Raw genomic sequence first — 18,416 nt, forward strand, 5'->3', positions numbered from 1 at the left:
GTATTATGTTCATAATATTTTCACAATAAATTATAAGTAATTAGTTATTATTGATTTAAATTTGAACATAATACTAAAATTACTTTTTTACTCTAAATATAATAACCAGTAATAATATGACCAGTAATAATCTGACACTTAAAATTTGTTGTGAAAATATTATGCTGTAAACATTTTTCCCATTTAAGCACCTCCACCTCTCCTTCGTATGTAACAACTGTTGACACACGTGTGTTCTCTCCAAACTTGACGCGTCCTAATGTCAACTTCTCCAAATCAAACCTTAGCAGCTAAGCTTAGCCTCTAGTGTGAACGAAACCTCTCCTTCTACACCTTCTAGAAATGTACAAAAATCAAAGTCCAAATCAAACTCCCCCACTCACAAACATACACTCACTCTCTCTCTCTCCTCCTCTTAACCCGCCACGTTGGCATTTCCACACTTATAATACGCGGTTTTGCCGTCATCACTCTACTATTCGCCCAACTAAATCAATCATAAACCTTTATTTTTGTTGTCAATTTTTTTTTAATTATCAAAAAAAAAAATGTTTTCTATGTAAAACTTTCAACTTTGACAAATCCACACGCTATCCCATTTTGGCCTCTTTCCTTGTAATTTCCAATACCATTATAACTTGATCTAATTCACTCCCATATATTTAGCTGCCTCTTCCTCACCCACTATCTCTCATACACTCAAAACAAGTTTCAAACTTTTTCACTTCCTCCTCTGTTTTCTCTTCTTTCTCTCTGTTTTTTCTTTACTCTGTTTTCACTATATACTTAATAGTTATATAAAGTTGAGATCTTTGATATACCCAGATCGAGTTTTGAAGAAATTTGAGGTGGGGATGGAGAATAATCAGCAATCTTTTTTTCAATTTAGTGATCAGCTTCGAGTTCAGGCTTCGAATCTGGCTAATCTGTCAGTCAACGACTCGATTTGGAGCTCTAATATTCCGACAAAGAGAACTGAGGAAAGGAGGAATTTTGATATAAGGGTTGGTGGAGAGGTTAATTCTCTAAGCAACTCCAATCCAAAAGGGTCAGATCTCAATGGTTTCAATGATGGGTGGAACAGTCTGAAGCCTAAAGGGTCTGATTTCAATGGATTCAATGATGGTTGGAACAATCTTAATCTGAAGCCTAAAGGGTCAGATTTCAATGGATTCAATGATGGCTGGAACAATCTTAATCTGAAGCCAAAGGGGTCTGATTTCAATGGCTTTAATGATGGGTGGAACAATCTTAATTTGAAGCCGAAGGAGTCTGATTTCAATGGCCTCAATGATGGTTGGAACAGTTTCAAAACAAAGGGAACTGATTTCAATGCTTTCAATGATGGTTGGAAGATGGGGTCTAGCAGTGTTGCAAATAGTCTAATTCTTGGTGGATCTCAGAAGAATGGTGGTATTAATGGTGGGTTCAACAAGGGTATTTATTCTAAGACTGGGAATTACAATATTAACAACAATGTTAATGTGAAGGGGTACAAGAATAATGGTAAGGGTGAGGATGATCATGTAGGGAAAGTTGGGAAGAAGAATAGTAATGGTAAGAAGAATAGTGGTGACAATAATAACAATGATAGTAAGAGTGGTGTGGACAAGAGGTTCAAGACACTTCCACCATCTGAGTCTCTGCCTAGGAATGAAACCGTCGGTGGATATATCTTTGTCTGCAACAATGATACTATGCAAGAGAACCTCAAAAGACAGCTTTTTGGTAAGTCCCTCTTCCTCTATCTCAACCTGTTTTTGCTATACAGACTTGGTTTTTATTATTATTATTTATATTCTATTTGAATTCAATTTTTGTTTATCCTTGTTTATACAATATTGGAATTGTACTTGTTCTATATGGATTTGCTCTCCAATTTGCAATTGAAGGGTTCTGTTTGTGCGTCTGTTGTGTTGGGTGTTCAATTTGTGTATTTCAAAATGATGATTCTCTTTGGATGAAGGAATATCCATTTTTAAGGAAAAAATTATTTTAGAATTTGGTTAAAATTGATCAAGGAGTATTGATCCAATTTTCTCAATCCTTGGGTCTAAAAATCTTATTATTTTTTTTATAAATGAAGGAAATTATCCATTTTGCTTTTATAATTAAGTATTTGTTTTTATTCTTTGCTTCTAAACATGTGCTTTGAAATATTTCTAGGTCTGCCTCCACGTTACCGTGATTCAGTTCGGGCTATAACTCCAGGCTTGCCACTTTTCCTTTACAACTACTCCACTCACCAACTCCACGGAGTATTTGAGGTTTGTATATTCCTTTTCATATTTAGTATCTTTTTATGAAATTTTATGGTGCATGTTTAATGTTTTCACAGTTTGGCTAATATCAATTATCAAATATGGTTTGTTCAGGCTGCAGGCTTTGGAGGAACAAACATTGATCCAACGGCTTGGGAGGACAAAAAATGCGCTGGTGAATCACGCTTTCCTGCTCAGGTATTCATAGTGAATAATATTCTTATGTCCAATTATGATATTGTTTCATTAAGCATATGAAAATAACTATCCCGTGCTTGTATCTTTTTTTTATTCATTACTCTATTTGTGACAGGTACAAGTTATAACAAGGAAAGTTTGCGAGCCACTTGAAGAGGATTCCTTCAGGCCAATTCTTCACCATTATGATGGCCCTAAATTCCGCCTTGAACTAAACATACCAGAGGTATTGTTTGATAAAATTATTACCGATTTTACTACAAAATACTCACAAATTGACATGATTTGGTTTTCGTTGTCAGTTTGCTCAGTCTAAACAATCTAATGGTTTTAATTTTTTGCAGGCACTTTCTCTCCTGGATATATTTGAAGGACAGAATTGAGGGCTTGACCAACACACACTACACAGGCATACTGGTACAAGTAAAGATAGTGAAAAGAAAAAAGAGCTGATGGAAAAGAATAGCAGGATAGAGAGTTTCTTGACTTAAATATTATGGAGTTTACACATATATTTTTATGACTCGCTTGAGTATGCAGCCTATGTCATGTATTAAGCTCTGTTTTTGCATAGAGGCTGTTGTGTATGTTTGTCCTTTTTATTGTATTTAGAGTATAAATAAATATATATAAAAATAACATATAAGATATAAGAATGAACTACTCTATTTGTTTGATGTTATAATAAATCGAGGATTTGTGGCAGCCTGAATGCTAAAAAAGTACCGGACCCTCTGAACCATTTGCCTATGAAAGCTTTGGGGAGAAAAATTTAAGACGCCTTTGTTGTCTTCATTTGGAAGTTGGTTGTGGATTGTTAAGATATCCTAATGCACAAATAAGAATTTTCTTCCTGTGAAACATCTTTGTAACACATCCCTTAGAGCTGCTTGGTCTGAGTTTTCATTCTTAGTAAAAGTGAATATACAGTTTTTGAAAACTTTACAGATATCAGATATGGTTTACTCTAAATTCCATCTTTCTTTCCTCCCTAGGTTTATGGTAAATGGTCTATCTATTTGCAATCAAATTTACCTTTTTTTTCCAAAAAGAAAACCATTTTCAGAACACAACTGTACTTTTATCTTAAAATTTTTTTGCAAGTATAATAAATCAACAAAAAGCAAAGCTGCGCTTCAATCTACTTAATTTTTAACTAAAAAAATAAAATAAAATAAAAACAAGCTGTACCATTGAAAGGGTTATTATCCAGTTTGTACAAAATTAGTAGTCTTGAAATCTCTGAGAGAGAGAGAGAGAGAGAGAGAGAGAGAGTCTTGCAATGAATAATTGGATATGTCCCATCCTTAAATATTTCTACATAAAGTGGTTGCTACTTGCAATATGAAACATAAAATTAGCTTTCATTTTCGTGTGTTTAAAACGGTATCCAAGTTTCTATTATTTCCTCGAATTGGCATATTCCTGTTTCCACAGGCAACAACCAAAAATCTAAGCTTATCCTCACTTTACCTTTATAAAGTGAGCTGTTTTTCATAATTGACATGTCGTTGGATACCATTGCTGGAATCAAAGCAACTAATGAAAGTCACGTTTTTTTTTTCTTTGGGACACGAACGGTTCTAAATTGAGCTGCAACATGGACTCATAATGACCTCTGGATATTACCTTTTCTTTTGGTAAAAGCATGTATTAAAGGGAAAAACAAAAGTTAAAAAGAGATTGGAAGGAAGAAATTATTAGGTTTCCGGAAAAATTAATGAAGTTATTTTTTGGTTATTTTAATTAATAAAATATTATTATTTATACAGACGTGACATTATCTAATAATTTTTATTTTTATTTTAATTCATGTGCTAATTAGGAATCTAGCTCCTATATTTGCATAAATGATTTTATTTTATTGGCAGGAATGACCACTTTAGCAAAAAGTAGTTAAGAACAATTACAAAATAATTAAGATTAGGAAAATTTTCCAATTCACTCCATAATTTGATTTCTAATCATCATAAGTTCATAATTTATTTTGGAATTGACCCTTCAAATTTTGGATCAAAATGAAAATTTCAAAATTTGTATTTTATAAAAAAAATTATCAATTACAATTTATCTTTGTGTGGGTCAACCCTATCATAGTTTATTCCTACAAAACATTTTAGTGATACATCTTAACCCCTAAAATTTGGCTTAAAAATTCTCAAAAAAAAAAAAAAAAATTGGCTTAAAATAAGATAATTAAGAGGTCTATCAATGAAATCTTACGGATTTTTTTTAATCCAAACTTAGGGTGTCCAATATAACTATTGAAAGTTTCTAAATTAAATTGTGATAAAGTCAAACAAAAAAACAGTAAGGATAAAGAAAAAAAAAAATTAATGTGTATCTTATTCTTGTCGTCGGTAGATGGGATATTTGAAAACCCTTTACATGTTTCTGGTTCACAATTTCTTACCAAATACTTTATTCAATTTTTCAAGCCAAACGAAAGGAGACCTAGTGATCACTAGTTTTTTCTGGTGAAATTGGACTGTATAGGTTAGAAACCGTCCATACAATGCAAAGGGTGGGCCACCGGTTTTGATTATCTAGCAAGTGTTAAAAAACCAATATATATAAACCCAAAACCAAAAGCTGTCACCCATTATTACAGCTTAACCCCTACGGCAGAAATTGGGTGTTAACCTCTCTTTTTCAACAGTATCTTCACCTACTAGAACTACCTTATATTTTAGCATTCTCTGACTGCTTCAAAAGATGGTGATGAAGTGTCTCAACAAATCAGATGATTGACTATATTATATGTTGCAACAACGAGCTACGAGACTTTTTCCCCGTCAAAAAAAAAAAAACAAAGAGCCAAGAGACTTTTTATCCTGTCTCATTTGGCCGGCTGGACTTCATCAAATAGACAATATTATTTACTTTGATCTATTTACTATTTGATCTATAAACTCATCTTTTGTGTATTATTTTAAATTACAAAAATTTAAATTTTAATAATTGATTGATGACATGGCTACTAATCTTTGATCACCTTAAAATTTTACAGGTATAAAGAATATACGAAGATAATGTAATCTAACGGTGGATTTGTCAATATTCACATCCAATTAAAAAATGTTGAGTGGTATAACATTGCTTAGAGTTACACTAAGTGTAACTTAAACCCAACCCTATATATATAAGTGCACAATTTGTACCTAGATCCAACCAAGTGATGAGTTCAGGCCCAAAAAGTCTTATACAATGAAATTTGTAGAGCGTGGGCTTGAAACCTAGGTTTTGTGGATATTAGACAACAAATGATGGGTTAGATTGCCAATATCTGCACAATTGATGGATAAAAACAACCGAAAATCCTCCTCGGACTTAAGCCAAGGATGTCTTATATTACTTTTCCTTCTTCAACAATAGATTAAAATTAAAGATGATGCCTACAATGCCTTTTTTCTTTTTCTATTTCTTGCGCTCCTCCACCTACAATGCCTTTTTCTTCCTCTTTTACTTCCTCTCTTCTTTCCTCTTTCTTCCACGTATGGATCAAATCAATGATCCAGATCTCTTCCTCTCCACCGCCCTCTGAAAGTCCTCAAATAATAGCTGTAAGGTTGATTTGTATTGTTCAGATGTCACTTCCCTATTAATGCGATCAGAGAGATAGATGCAGGGTCTTTAATGCGGTGCTAGCAGCATTTTCCCTTGATATTTCCCCTACGTTCTTCTTCTCTATAACTATGTGGAACATATCTTTACCCACTAAACCTTCCAAAATTTTCTCCCTAAACATCATGACGTGTCATTTGATCTTCACTTGACTTAGCTGAAGAAGTTACCTCTCCTCGGACAACCTCATCAACCTTTCTAGCAAGAACCGGCTTGTGGGCCTCAAAGGCTTTGCTTGGACAGGCTTACACCACCAAATCAAGACCAAAGCCCAAATATGTGTTTTGACCATTTTACTCCCACAATATATATATGAGATGGGTTCAAGTTACACATGTTCTAAACTATTGGATTTAAGTAAATCCAACGGTCAAAAAAATGTACTCATTAATACTGATATTCTGATAAGGATTTAATTTATTATCCTTATTTATAACATTCCATACCTATCTCTAATCCCAAAAATAGGTATATTTTTCTCTCTGCTCTCTCTTTCTCATCCACTACATGTTTCTCTCTCCTCCATTGCTCTTCCACCTCCATTTTCATAAGGTTTTACCTCCACAGCCACATAAAATCTGATACAAAAAATCTGAGACAACAAAGTCTAGTGACAACTAATGATTCATTAGAACCGAAGCATGTAGCAATTATTTTGATACATTATCATGTGGAATGGTACGGAGGATATAGAAGCATCACTCCAGGCCTAGTTCACAACAAGAATCAAAGTTATTGATCAATGAAAGACGCAGATGCTTGCAAGACATTGTTCCCGGATGATATAAGGTAAGAAAATTTTCATTTAAAAGACTTTTTTTTTTTGTTATTAAAAAAAATGAATAATTAAAATTTCGCTTTGGGTTAAAAATAAAATTGGACTATCTATATTCTAAAATGGATTATGAAATTACAGAGCATGGGAATGGCAGTAATGCTGGACGAGATAATTAATTATGTTCAGTCCTTACAAAACCAAGTCGAGGTGAGCCAAATTTATAATACACCACCTTTTTTTTTTTGAGTAACAAAATTATTTTTTTAAACACTAACATTTACATTTCTTTGGATTTGAGTGCAGTTCCTTTCTATGAAGCTTACAGCAGCGAGCTTATTTTACGACTTCAACTCAGAGACAGATGCTTTAGAAACAATGCAGGTGCTTCCTCTAAAATTGAATAGCTCATTTTCTGCTTTCAATTTCTAAATGGCAAATTGACTGCTTCATCTAGCCTTTGTTTACTTTGTATGGTTAAAATAAACTATCTGGTGAAGAATATTAAGTGACATACGCATAAAATCTAGCTATATTTGACATGCCCAAATGCTTAACTGCATGTAGTTTGTGTAATATTTTAAAATTTTAATTGTAGTTTGTATGTTAGAATTGGGTATGTGATTTATGAGTGATATGAATGATTTTTTTTTGTTACAGAGGACCAAGGCAAATGAAGCAAAAGAGTTGGAGAGATTAATGAGAGAAGGTTATGGAGGACTTGATTCATTTCACTCAAATTGGTCGCCGCTTTGACTTCAGAATTGGATGTTACCCCTTGTCATGCAACATTAAGATGCTTCATTTCCCAATAGTTTCCTCTATATGAAAATATATTTGTTCCCACTTCATGCTATACAAGCAGAAGTTTATTTTCATACTTGTACAAGTCCTCACACATTGGGAAATTCAACTAAGATTAATATAAGGCTTATAATTTTTATTTTTATCCTAAATTATTGTTGAATTCCTTCAGTTTGAAAGTATGTTGAGCATCATTGCCAATCCAAAACTAATTATGTCTGTAGTGCCATATGATCCAAAGCACCATTAGACATTAATCAACTTGATATCCTCCGTAACATTCCACATGATAATGTATCAAAATAATTGCTAAATGCTTTAGGAGAAAAGCATGATTAATTTAATCTATTTGAATTTTACTATGTAAAATTTGATACATGTATTAGCCAAAATGTTCCTCTCCTTTCAAAGCAATAGAAAGAATATTCATCACAAAAGCACCCCAACAGAAAAGAAAAAACAAAATAAACAGGGATTAAATATACTAAACAAGGAGATCAGAGTCTTGTAGCTTCTTCAGCAGCAAATTGGGCATACAATCAACCCATTCTCATTGCACTCTGGACACACATTCGACTCTCCCTCTGTGGAAACAATCCTGTGGCTGCCATTGCACTTGGAACAAAGCACAAAACGAACTCCAGCACACCCTTCACATGCACCATTAGATTGATCAATCGGAACTCCATGGAAGAGTGGCCGAAACTTCCCTTGCTCGTGTAACACCAAAATTTCTTCTGCTCCACCTATATATCCCCCCTTAATAAAAAAACCTTGGAGGAGCTGCTTTACTGTCCAAAATCCTCCACAACTCTTCCAGCAAAACAATAACTTTGATTATTGTTGTGAACTAGGCCTGGAGTGATGCTTCTATGTCCTCCGTACCATTCCACATGATAATGTATCAAAATAATTGCTACATGCTTGGGTTCTAATGAATTAGTAGTTGTCACTAGAACTAGACTTTGTTGTCTCATATTTTTTTGTATCAGATTCTATGTGGCTATGGAAGTGGAACCTATGAAAATGGAGGTGGATGAGCAATGGAGGAGAGGGAAACGTGTAGTGGATGAGAAAGAGAAAGCAGAGAGAAAAATATACCTATTTTTGGGATTAGAGATAGGTATGAAATGTTATAAATAAGGATAATAAATGTGATCCTTATTAGAATATCCGCATTAATGAATGCATTTTTTTGACCGTTGAATCTACTTAAATCCAATGATTTAGAAAAGGTGTAACTCACACCAGATGTAACTTGAATCCATCTCTCTCTCTCTCTCTCTCTCTCTCTCTCTCTCTCTCTCTCTCTCTCTCTATATATATATATATATATATATATAAATTGAAACGTAGTATTTATTGTTGACATCAGCGACTACATCATCAACTTTTTTTCTAAATCTTTTTTTCTTTTCCTCTTTTTTAACTTTTATTCTTTCTATTCTCAAAAGAAAAAAATAAAATAAAATTCTTCTCCCCATTAGTCATTGTTACATTTCCTCTTAACCTTTTCCCTTCCTTTTTGCATCTTTATCTTCCCACTACTCTCTACTTCATCATTATTGGGTTAAGATAGTTGGACCCCGGTTAATTAATTCAATTACCTAAATTAATTAATTAGATTAAATTATATATAAATCATGAAGGCACCAACAAATCACCAATTAAACTAGATACAATGGAAATTAAATTGATACGGTGATTTTAAGGTCATCACTCTCAAGAATCCACTAATTAACAATCAAGTGGTTATAAGTATAAAGAATCTTACCACTACCCTGACTTATCTCGGAATATAAACCTACTGTTGAACTTTTGTTCCAATACCCAATTGGACTTGATCTTGTAGTAGAGTTTTTTCCTTTATTGCACAAATCTCCAATATGTAACTAACTCTTTTGCAAGGATCCTAGTATATGATTAACTCCAGCAACTTGAATGGTTGTTGTTGGCTACAAAGTTTTTCACTTCATCAACAATGAAGATTAGAAAGCACTTTGTTACAAAACCCTATGGCGTACAAACACAGTAGCTTCTCACAGAGAAAATAAAGTTTTGATTTCTGTATTAGTATGTGATGGCTTTTAAAATAAGCCTTATATATGTTTAAAGTTGTGAGAAAAGAAACCCTAAACAAATACATCAACATGGGCTGAAATTCAGCTTTGGAAATTTTGAATTCATAAAGCTCGATAGATCGAGCTTGTGTCGAGTTGCCTATTAAACCTTGATAGTAGCTTTTTGTCAAGCTATTTGTTGAGCTTCAGTAAAACAACTTTTCTTCACTTATTTCTTGTATCAATCTTCATGTCTTTAATACAGCCACTTAATATGTATTAAACCCAATTAAGATCTACCAAATATACAAGTAAAGTGCGTTTTGTCAAAGAATTAACAATTACATAGAAAATATGACCCTGACAACCGTTACACTTTCCTTCATCCCTTTTTTATTTCTTATATTTTGACTCTTCTTCTTTCTATTTTATTTTGTATAAATTCGATTTCATTTCTCCCATTTAATCCATATTTTTTACACAAAATAACTGTGAGTTCTCTCTTCTCTCTCTTTCTCTCTCTCTCTCTATATATATCTTTACTTTCTTTTGGTGGGATTTTGTTCTTTCTTATAATTATGATTAAGGTTGATGATTTTTTTTTTTTTGAAAATTTGTTTTGGTATTGTGCTTTTTAAATTTCCCTTTAATAATTTTGGTTTGGGTTGATACATAGTCTTTTTGGAAATAAGAATTTGATTTTTTTATCAAAACACAATCTATAGGACTATGAATTCAAATATGCCTACCAATTGTTTGAGTAATAAGAATTTATAAAGTCTAACTTTTATTTCCTTTAGTTTCATTTTAATTTTGGTCAAGATAGCATTGTAATTTTGTGATAAGTTTTTATTATTATGATAATCTTTTTATTCCTTAAGAGATGAGAAATTTGAATAGTAAATTTGAAACTTATAAAGTTTAGTTGTATATTAGGCAAATATAACAAACTACAACAGAAGTTCAAAGAATATGATTCACCTTAGAAAAATATTAATCAAACACAATAAATAATAGAATGATATATCTGTAGATATAATAAGATAAAAAATACAAATAGATTTTTTTTTTAAAATATAATACTTAAAGTAATTGTTACTCTTTATATATTATACCCCATTACATAATATTTATATATTTCCACGCATCACGTGGGTCTGCGGCTAGTGATTATAATAGCTATTTACCTGTTGAGAAAGCAATATCTAAGAGGCCTAGATGATCGAGCTATAGCCTCACCTTAACTACACATATAACCAAGCATAGGGTGTAAAGATTTCAAGCTCAATAGGCCAAACTAATGCTATGTTGTCACTCCCAAAAATTTAGGCTCAAAGAATTTTTATTTTTTACAAATGATGGTATCTAAACTTTTTCGAGTGTCTGATTATTCTCTTGAGTATATATAATTCTTCATTTCACAAATGCTAAGTGATTACAAGAATAAATCTTTTAGGGATGGCCTCAAGATGCTGATAAGAGATTTCAAATCCAAAATATCATGAATATCATGAGGACTTGGAATCTCAAGGACTCAAGACTTGCTCTATACCAAGACCCTAACAATCAATCACCACAACTTCACTATTTACTATTTAGTCGTATGGTTTGAATGACCTCCCAATCAACAATTCATTTAATCCTCATGCATGAGACTTCTTGGGAGTGTTGTAATGTACTTTAACAAGTTTATTTTGTGCTCATTATATGACCCGATGGATTGCTTCCTGTAAAGTTGTTGGGCCTGTCTCTTTCTCAAGATCACCACAAGAAGATGGGTTGGCTCTAGTACCGTAGGAAATACGTTCTTCTGAATGTTTTTGTTAATTGTTTTGGGCAGTATTGTTATAAACTGACAAGCTTGAACTAATTAATTGAATTATTTGGCTTTAATGCATAAATTTTTTTTTCTTTTTATACAAGATAGAATTTTATTATAGCATAATCTAAGTATAAATGTGTGTGAAACTTCTTCCTGGAAACTTGAATCTCGGCCTTTTCCGGCTTGCTCCCTACACCCCACAAGTTTTTATACTTATGGAGTGATTACCGCACCAAGGGTGCGCGGTGGTTAATGCATAATGTTGGTTTCCTTATGGTTGAACATTTTTTTTTTTGTAGAACTTGAACTGTAGTAAGTTTTAAATTAGCCGATATTGATGGTAGTAGAATAAATTCAATCCCTAAGGCAAGGATTCTTAACGTCAAAGAGTGACAACTCTTGGTTTGCTGCTCACTTCGGCAGCCACTGTCAAAAGTCAAAAGTAGCATACATAATTTTTTTTTAAAAGCTTGTAATCACCACCTGAGCTAACGTAGTTACAAGATTGGCATTTCTTTTATACACCATGAATGAAAAAATGTGATGACACATAAAGCAAGACCTAATCATGAACAATGTAAGCAACGATGACAGTTATATCATCAACTTTGCCACCGGATCTATGCCTTTTAGACTTGGAAGAAGCTAGCATAAATGGTGTAGTCGCATTCTTGTCCAAGGAAATTTGATAAGCACTCTCAGCTACTGCCCGAGCCACCTGCTCTGGATCAATACCTCCTTCTGTCAATTTTTCTGCAACATCTTTGATTTGATTCTCAAACATGTTATCAAACAGCCCGTCTGTGCCGACTATAAGAATGTCTCCTGCTTCTACATCAACCTTATATTGCTGTGTGTAAACAAACAATAAGTCATTAATGAACATCAAAGAAAAAAATACAATTAAGCTTTTTTTTTTTATCAGACAATTACAATTAAGCATGTTGATGCCACAATGGAAGGCAAAGTGCTGGCCACATCTACATTATACGAACTAGTCACAAACAATCTCTCCCACTTAAATCTCTAATGCCTCGTTACGACCCATTTTGTGAGACAGTGTCTCCAAGCCCACATGGTTTATTGAGCTAGCTCTGATATTATATGTAAAGACCCAAAGATAAACGTTAATCATGTCTGTGTTATACTTTATAAGAAACAATCACAATTGAAGTTATTTCTATGAGTTAATAAAGATCAATTCAACATAGTATATGCCTGATGTGAGGTTCATCATACACATTCACAGAACACACACAATCAATCAAATTGAGGTATCACAAGTTAATATCTAGGGTAAAGACTCTTGCAAAATCTTTATGGTAATTGTTTATGTGGGGGTTCTAAGTACACTTTAGTATGAGATATTGTATGTTACGTTGATACTCGTGAGAAATGGATGACCTGGTGCTTTACACAAATAAAAATTGTTGCTCATATGAACATAAATTAATAATTATAATGAATTTCATCATTTATCTTTAAATAATAATATTTCACAAAAGTTATATTTCACCTCAAGACAAAAAAATTTTGAGATATTACCTTGTTGGTGCTTTGACATGTCTTATAATATGAAATAATAATTGTTTATGTAATTTCCATGAGATTGAGGATGACTAAGTTGAGGTGTAGGCAATGTTGCTCTCTTTAGATGATATATGTTGTTTATGAGATATTTCATCAACTTTTCTACCAAAAAAAAACAGAGATATTTCATCAACTGATGTAGCAAATATATATCTTAGACATGCCATTTATTGAATACGACAACTCCACCAGCCTTGTCATTATCTTACAAGCATGATAAAACCCTAAAATAGTACTCTTCCTCGTACCTAGACAACATAGTTACAGAAAAAGAATACTAAACATTTAGCAAATATTGAGAATGAAAAATAATAAAGGGGGTAAGTATTGAGTACTTTTAGAGTACCATAACTGCGTACTACCCCCCTTACATAATTGTGAATCTTACTAATTAAATTTATGGTGGGACTCACAATTTATGTGAGAAGGGGAAGTATTCATTTATAATACTCCTGGAGTATTTAAAAATTTCCATAATAAAGAATAAGAGAGATTTAGACTAATCATGTGTATTTCTATCTAACAAGTTGAGGAAAATAACCTATTTATGGGTTATTTCTCGGAGTACTATAAATCTGTACCTCTCCTCTCATATAATTGTGGATCTCACTAATTAAAATTATGGTGAGACCTACAATTCATGTAAGAGGAGGGGGTACACATTTATGATACTTCTAGAACATTCAATAATTTTCTCCTGTTTATAGATTTTGTGAGTTACAACAGGAAGATTAAACAGGTCACTAAATATGAAATATCGCATATAAGTATGTCAAATTAATATAGATTAATGGGCATAAAAAAGTGAGTTTGATATAATTATAAATCTCAAATAAAATTCCAGTAATAAGTTAAAATTTATGATTGAAATTTGATTTTTCAATTAATGGGAAAATAAATTGTACATATCATCTCTTATTAAAATATCCCAACAATCCCCTACTTATACCCACGCACACACACACATCTGGTAAATGTGGAATATTATGCATTAAGGGTGTCATTGGCTTCATATTGTGTGCAAATATTGTTATTAAGGACTAGTAGTGGCTCCAGGAATTTTTTTGAGAATGGTCATTAAGAAACTTAAATTATACAAAATTTAATAAAAAGAGAACTTCAAACATTGAAAAAAAAAAAATACAAACACACATGCGCGTGCGCGCGCAATACATAAAATCTTACAATTTCCTTCTACAATTTTTTTTATTAATGTTGCAAGCTATATCTTTTCAAAAGTTTAGCTAAATAAAATATTTCTTGGAATTTTTTTTTCTTTTTAATTTGTAAGGACCTAATATATTGTTAAGGGGATCAAAGTTTAAGAACAAAATTTGGTTACAAACTTAGTTGTAGTCACTCTCACTAAATGAATTAATATTGTTACATATTTTGAAAATCTAATTGATGAATTGTATGTTTTCTATGTTCTTAAAACACATCGAAATTTCATGCTAATTAGATATTATTTACCATTCGATCCATAAAATTATTTTTTATGTATAATTTTACACTACAAAAACTTGAAATTTAAATATTTGATTGATAACATAACTATTGATCTTTTATGTCTTCTTAAAATTTTGCAAGTATGGAGGATTTAAGAAGAAAATGTAATTAAATGGTGAATTTGTTAAAATTCACACTCAATAAAAAAAAAAAAAAAATTGAATAGAGTTGAAACCTTAGTCTACAATTAAGCTTGTTGTCAAATTTTGTCCAAAATTTAATTATGTTGGCCCTAAAAAAGTTTAGGATGGTTACAAAGTTTTTTTTAAGGATAAAAGAATATATAAAATTTAAAATTTATACATAATAATTGTTTTTTTTCCAAGTCAGGGTGGTCTTGTGACCACCCCTATTAAGGACAACATACATGCCTAGAGAAAGAAAATGAATCACAAATAATGTTTATTTTTTTTCCTAAAGAATCTATATATATATATATATATATATATATATAGAGAGAGAGAGAGAGAGAGAGAGAGAGAGAGAGAGAGGTAATGCTGATAGAAAATCCAATTAGATTTTAAATTGGAGTTCAATTAGAGTCTAATTTTGCGCCATGTGTCCCGTCTAGTTTAAGACATTAAGTTTTTAAATTTTTATGTCAAATTAGTTAATTCAGTATAAAAATTGAAATTCAATTAGAGTTAATTTTGCGCCATGTGTCTCATCTAATGTATTTTTTAAAAATTTTTGTACTAAGTGAGTAAATTCAATGTAGAAAATGAGAAGTTCAATATATATATATATATATATATATATATATATATATATATATAACCAATGCTTAGAGAAAATTAATTAGATTCAAAACTGAATTTTAATTTTGTTAGTTTTCCATACAAATTAAATTGTTTAGATTTTTTCTTTGAACTAATGAACATATTTTATATATTGTTTCAATTTAGATATTTTGTATGTCAGGATTTTGAATGTAACAAATTGTAATTGAGTTGAACGATCTCATGCACCTATCTCCATTCAATTTAGGAGATACTATTAGACCAATTTATTCTTTTATTTTTGTTGAATATGGTTAAATTTCACGAACAGTGATTGTGAATTAATATTGTATATGTAGTATCCAATAGTGATTTTTAAAATTATATACATGATAATAATGTAATAAGAAACTTGGCATAACCAATATTATGAAAATTGTAAGAAAAAATTATTTTTATACCTCCAAATATCAAATCGAACTAATATCCTATATGTTTTATAATCCAAGTTAACATCAATCAATAGTACTACTAAAATTCATCATGCTCATGTGTAAGGACAGATTACATGCTAATAGCAAATAGTTTAAGCTAAATAAGAGAAGAAATTTAAAATAATTTAAGCTAAATTGTCCGTTTAATTTCTAAACCATTCTAACAAAAAGCCAATGATAATATTTTTCAAACTGCAAGAACTCAAAATAAATTGGCTAATACAAAATATTCATTTTTTAGAGGATGAGTAGTGCAAACTTAATAAACAATACACAACACATAGAACTAAATTAAAACAAGAAAAACTGAAGGCATGTACCTGTACCGAATCGAGAACATCGGCATTTAATTTACCCAACTGAAATGGATGATTAAAAGAACGTTGTTGAATCTCTGATTTGTATATACCCCCTCGTTTTCTAATCAACATAAAACCACTATCTCCCACATTTGCAACATGTAAGCACTGTTTACAAAAACAAAACATAAGATAACGGTATGTTTGCAAATTTTATAAACAAACTATATAAGCTGAAATATATATATATATATATATATATATATATATATATATATATATAAAATTGAAAAATTGTACAAATTTAGACGGAAAAATATTCTTACACACTTGTTGATAATTATTTAAAACATGATATACGTGATGAATATGGATAATATACAGTATACAGTAACAAGTGTACAGTAATCAGTACCCTTTTAAAAAGAATTTACATGAGAGTTTCTACTTTGAGAAGGAAAGAAAAAGACATACATGGTCTTTCAGATTTATCATGCAAGCAGTTGATGATCCTTTAGCATTGGTGTCTAAGAAAGCTTGATTCAAAACTCTTTTTAGATTGATTTTTCCCTCTGGTTCCATTAGAATTGCTTTAAAAGAGTTAATCATTAGTTGCCGAGCATATTCTCCAGGGTCAACACCTAACTTGGCCCAACCACCCACACCATCTGCCACACCAATTGTTTGTTTTTCTCCACATATGAAGTAGGCATCATCACCTTGAGCTCTTGAATTTACTTTGGTCTTTGCTATGTAGAATGCTCCAGCAATCATTTTCAACCTTCTTTCCTTTGGATCATCTATAAAGCCACAATGTGGTACTAAAAGAAAGAGTCATTCACAAACTTCAGCAGAATGTGGTACTATAGAAAGAGTCATTCACAATCTTCAATGTCCACTCACAGTGTGCTTTTGAATGAGCTTATTTTCATTAATTTATTTTGTTACTGTACAGAATTTCATCATTGCATTCTTTTCTGAATGAAAATAAGCTCATCCAAATAAACTTGGGTAAACCTTAACATTCATCTATACTACAACAAAAACCATTAAAAAAAAAAATACAAGGAAAAAGAAAAGAAAGGAAAATATTTACACATTAATCTTGTATAGTTGCAATGTGCCAATTCCTATTTATCATCCGATTTTTTTTTTTAAAGGTGCCAAATTTTGATTCTAGTTACAGAGATTCTTTCAATACAAATTGAGACTTGGACTGTAACTTGGGGAATGGGAAGGAGGGGCTGGCTTGTCTTTTGGCTTTGTACAGGTGCAAATAGCCTTAATACTTAGCATTAGGTGATATTTAGTGAACAAAATTCTCAATTTTACAAGATCTTAAAGAGATAATTAATAGGTAACTTTATCCCTAATTTTGAAGAGACTAATTCATGTACTAATACATACCATTACATAAAATTTAAAAAGGATGAGTTTTATTATTCCCCACACCTTCCATTAGGGGATTCAACAAGATCCTGGCCTCAAGTAAATAAACAACTAAGAGAAAGATTCATAAATAACAAACAAATATTAGCTTCTATTTTACAGGACTGTTAAAACGTTCTATGTTCGAGTCTTCATTAAAGTAGACATAGTCATTAGTTGCCGTGTTATTTGTTTCAGAAAACAAATATGTTGATTAAGAATTTAAGATGTTGATGAAGATGTGGTACATGAACACAGAAAAATTCTTTTAATCTTTCACCCATGAACAAATAAGCACAAAACACTGGTTCCAATATAGGGCTCTTTTATTCATCACTAAATATGATTATTTTTCTAACAAAAATACAATTATCAATATATATATATAAAGTTGGGTTCAAGTTAAATTATGTGTAACTCTTTGTGATGTTACATTGCTTCACAATAAAGTATTTTGATAATTCAATTATTGAATTACATTGCAGAAAAGGGACCCAAAAAAAAAAAAAAAAAAAAAACCTGATCAAAGAGAAACCCAAAAAGATTGTCATTCCAATTAACCAAGGCACTCATCGATATTGAAAAAAAAAAAAAAAAAATTAACTCATTGGGAAATATACCTATCAGGGATAGCTCCTTTGGTTGCCTCTGTGGAATCAGCCATTGAGGAAATAGTTTGGTGCAACTGCAACAGTTCATCCCCCTTAGGAAGAAACTTGAAAAAACTTACACAAGAAAAAAGTGACAGTCAATATGGAAGAGAGAGAGAGATACAATGGGAAGTAGGAACTTGTGCGAATTTATGTAGTATTATTATTTATATTGAATACAAA

General features: G+C 31.5%; 3 protein-coding genes across 3 annotated transcripts; 2 read left to right on the forward strand and 1 right to left on the reverse strand.

Moving 5' to 3' along the window:
• The first annotated feature begins 477 nt into the window (after positions 1–477).
• Positions 478–2,905, forward strand: LOC142622045 (DCD domain-containing protein NRP-B). Its single transcript, XM_075795455.1, has 5 exons — positions 478–1,728; positions 2,167–2,267; positions 2,376–2,459; positions 2,575–2,685; positions 2,804–2,905. Exons 1-5 carry the CDS (start codon positions 855–857, stop codon positions 2,840–2,842), a joined length of 1,209 nt encoding a protein of 402 aa, XP_075651570.1. The 5' UTR covers positions 478–854; the 3' UTR covers positions 2,843–2,905.
• A 3,699-nt stretch (positions 2,906–6,604) lies between these two features.
• Positions 6,605–7,772, forward strand: LOC142643897 (transcription factor BEE 1-like). Its single transcript, XM_075818617.1, has 4 exons — positions 6,605–6,872; positions 7,000–7,068; positions 7,165–7,242; positions 7,519–7,772. Exons 2-4 carry the CDS (start codon positions 7,003–7,005, stop codon positions 7,612–7,614), a joined length of 240 nt encoding a protein of 79 aa, XP_075674732.1. The 5' UTR covers positions 6,605–6,872; positions 7,000–7,002; the 3' UTR covers positions 7,615–7,772.
• Positions 7,773–12,106: 4,334 nt separating this feature from the next.
• LOC142624349 (putative protein phosphatase 2C 55) lies at positions 12,107–16,929 on the reverse strand. Its single transcript, XM_075797881.1, has 3 exons — positions 16,630–16,929; positions 16,177–16,323; positions 12,107–12,394 (listed from the first exon to the last, which is right to left on the reverse strand). Exons 1-3 carry the CDS (start codon positions 16,927–16,929, stop codon positions 12,107–12,109), a joined length of 735 nt encoding a protein of 244 aa, XP_075653996.1.
• Positions 16,930–18,416: the final 1,487 nt, after the last annotated feature.

Source organism: Castanea sativa, chromosome 1 (assembly GCF_040712315.1).
Source record: "Castanea sativa cultivar Marrone di Chiusa Pesio chromosome 1, ASM4071231v1".
Lineage (NCBI taxonomy): Eukaryota > Viridiplantae > Streptophyta > Magnoliopsida > Fagales > Fagaceae > Castanea > Castanea sativa.

Excerpts from the sequence above, each read along its gene's own strand:
- LOC142622045 (XM_075795455.1), top strand. The coding sequence starts at position 855 with ATGGAGAATAATCAGCAATCTTTTTTTCAATTTAGTGATCAGCTTCGA. Across the intron at positions 1,729-2,166 it reads CCTCAAAAGACAGCTTTTTG|GTCTGCCTCCACGTTACCGT; the intron begins GTAAGTCCCTCT and ends AAATATTTCTAG. Across the intron at positions 2,460-2,574 it reads AATCACGCTTTCCTGCTCAG|GTACAAGTTATAACAAGGAA; the intron begins GTATTCATAGTG and ends TATTTGTGACAG.
- LOC142624349 (XM_075797881.1), bottom strand. The coding sequence starts at position 16,929 with ATGATTGCTGGAGCATTCTACATAGCAAAGACCAAAGTAAATTCAAGA. Across the intron at positions 16,324-16,629 it reads TGATAAATCTGAAAGACCAT|TGCTTACATGTTGCAAATGT; the intron begins GTATGTCTTTTT and ends TTTTGTAAACAG. Across the intron at positions 12,395-16,176 it reads ATGTTCTCGATTCGGTACAG|CAATATAAGGTTGATGTAGA; the intron begins GTACATGCCTTC and ends GTTTACACACAG.
- LOC142643897 (XM_075818617.1), top strand. The coding sequence starts at position 7,003 with ATGGGAATGGCAGTAATGCTGGACGAGATAATTAATTATGTTCAGTCC. Across the intron at positions 7,069-7,164 it reads CCTTACAAAACCAAGTCGAG|TTCCTTTCTATGAAGCTTAC; the intron begins GTGAGCCAAATT and ends ATTTGAGTGCAG. Across the intron at positions 7,243-7,518 it reads ATGCTTTAGAAACAATGCAG|AGGACCAAGGCAAATGAAGC; the intron begins GTGCTTCCTCTA and ends TTTTTGTTACAG.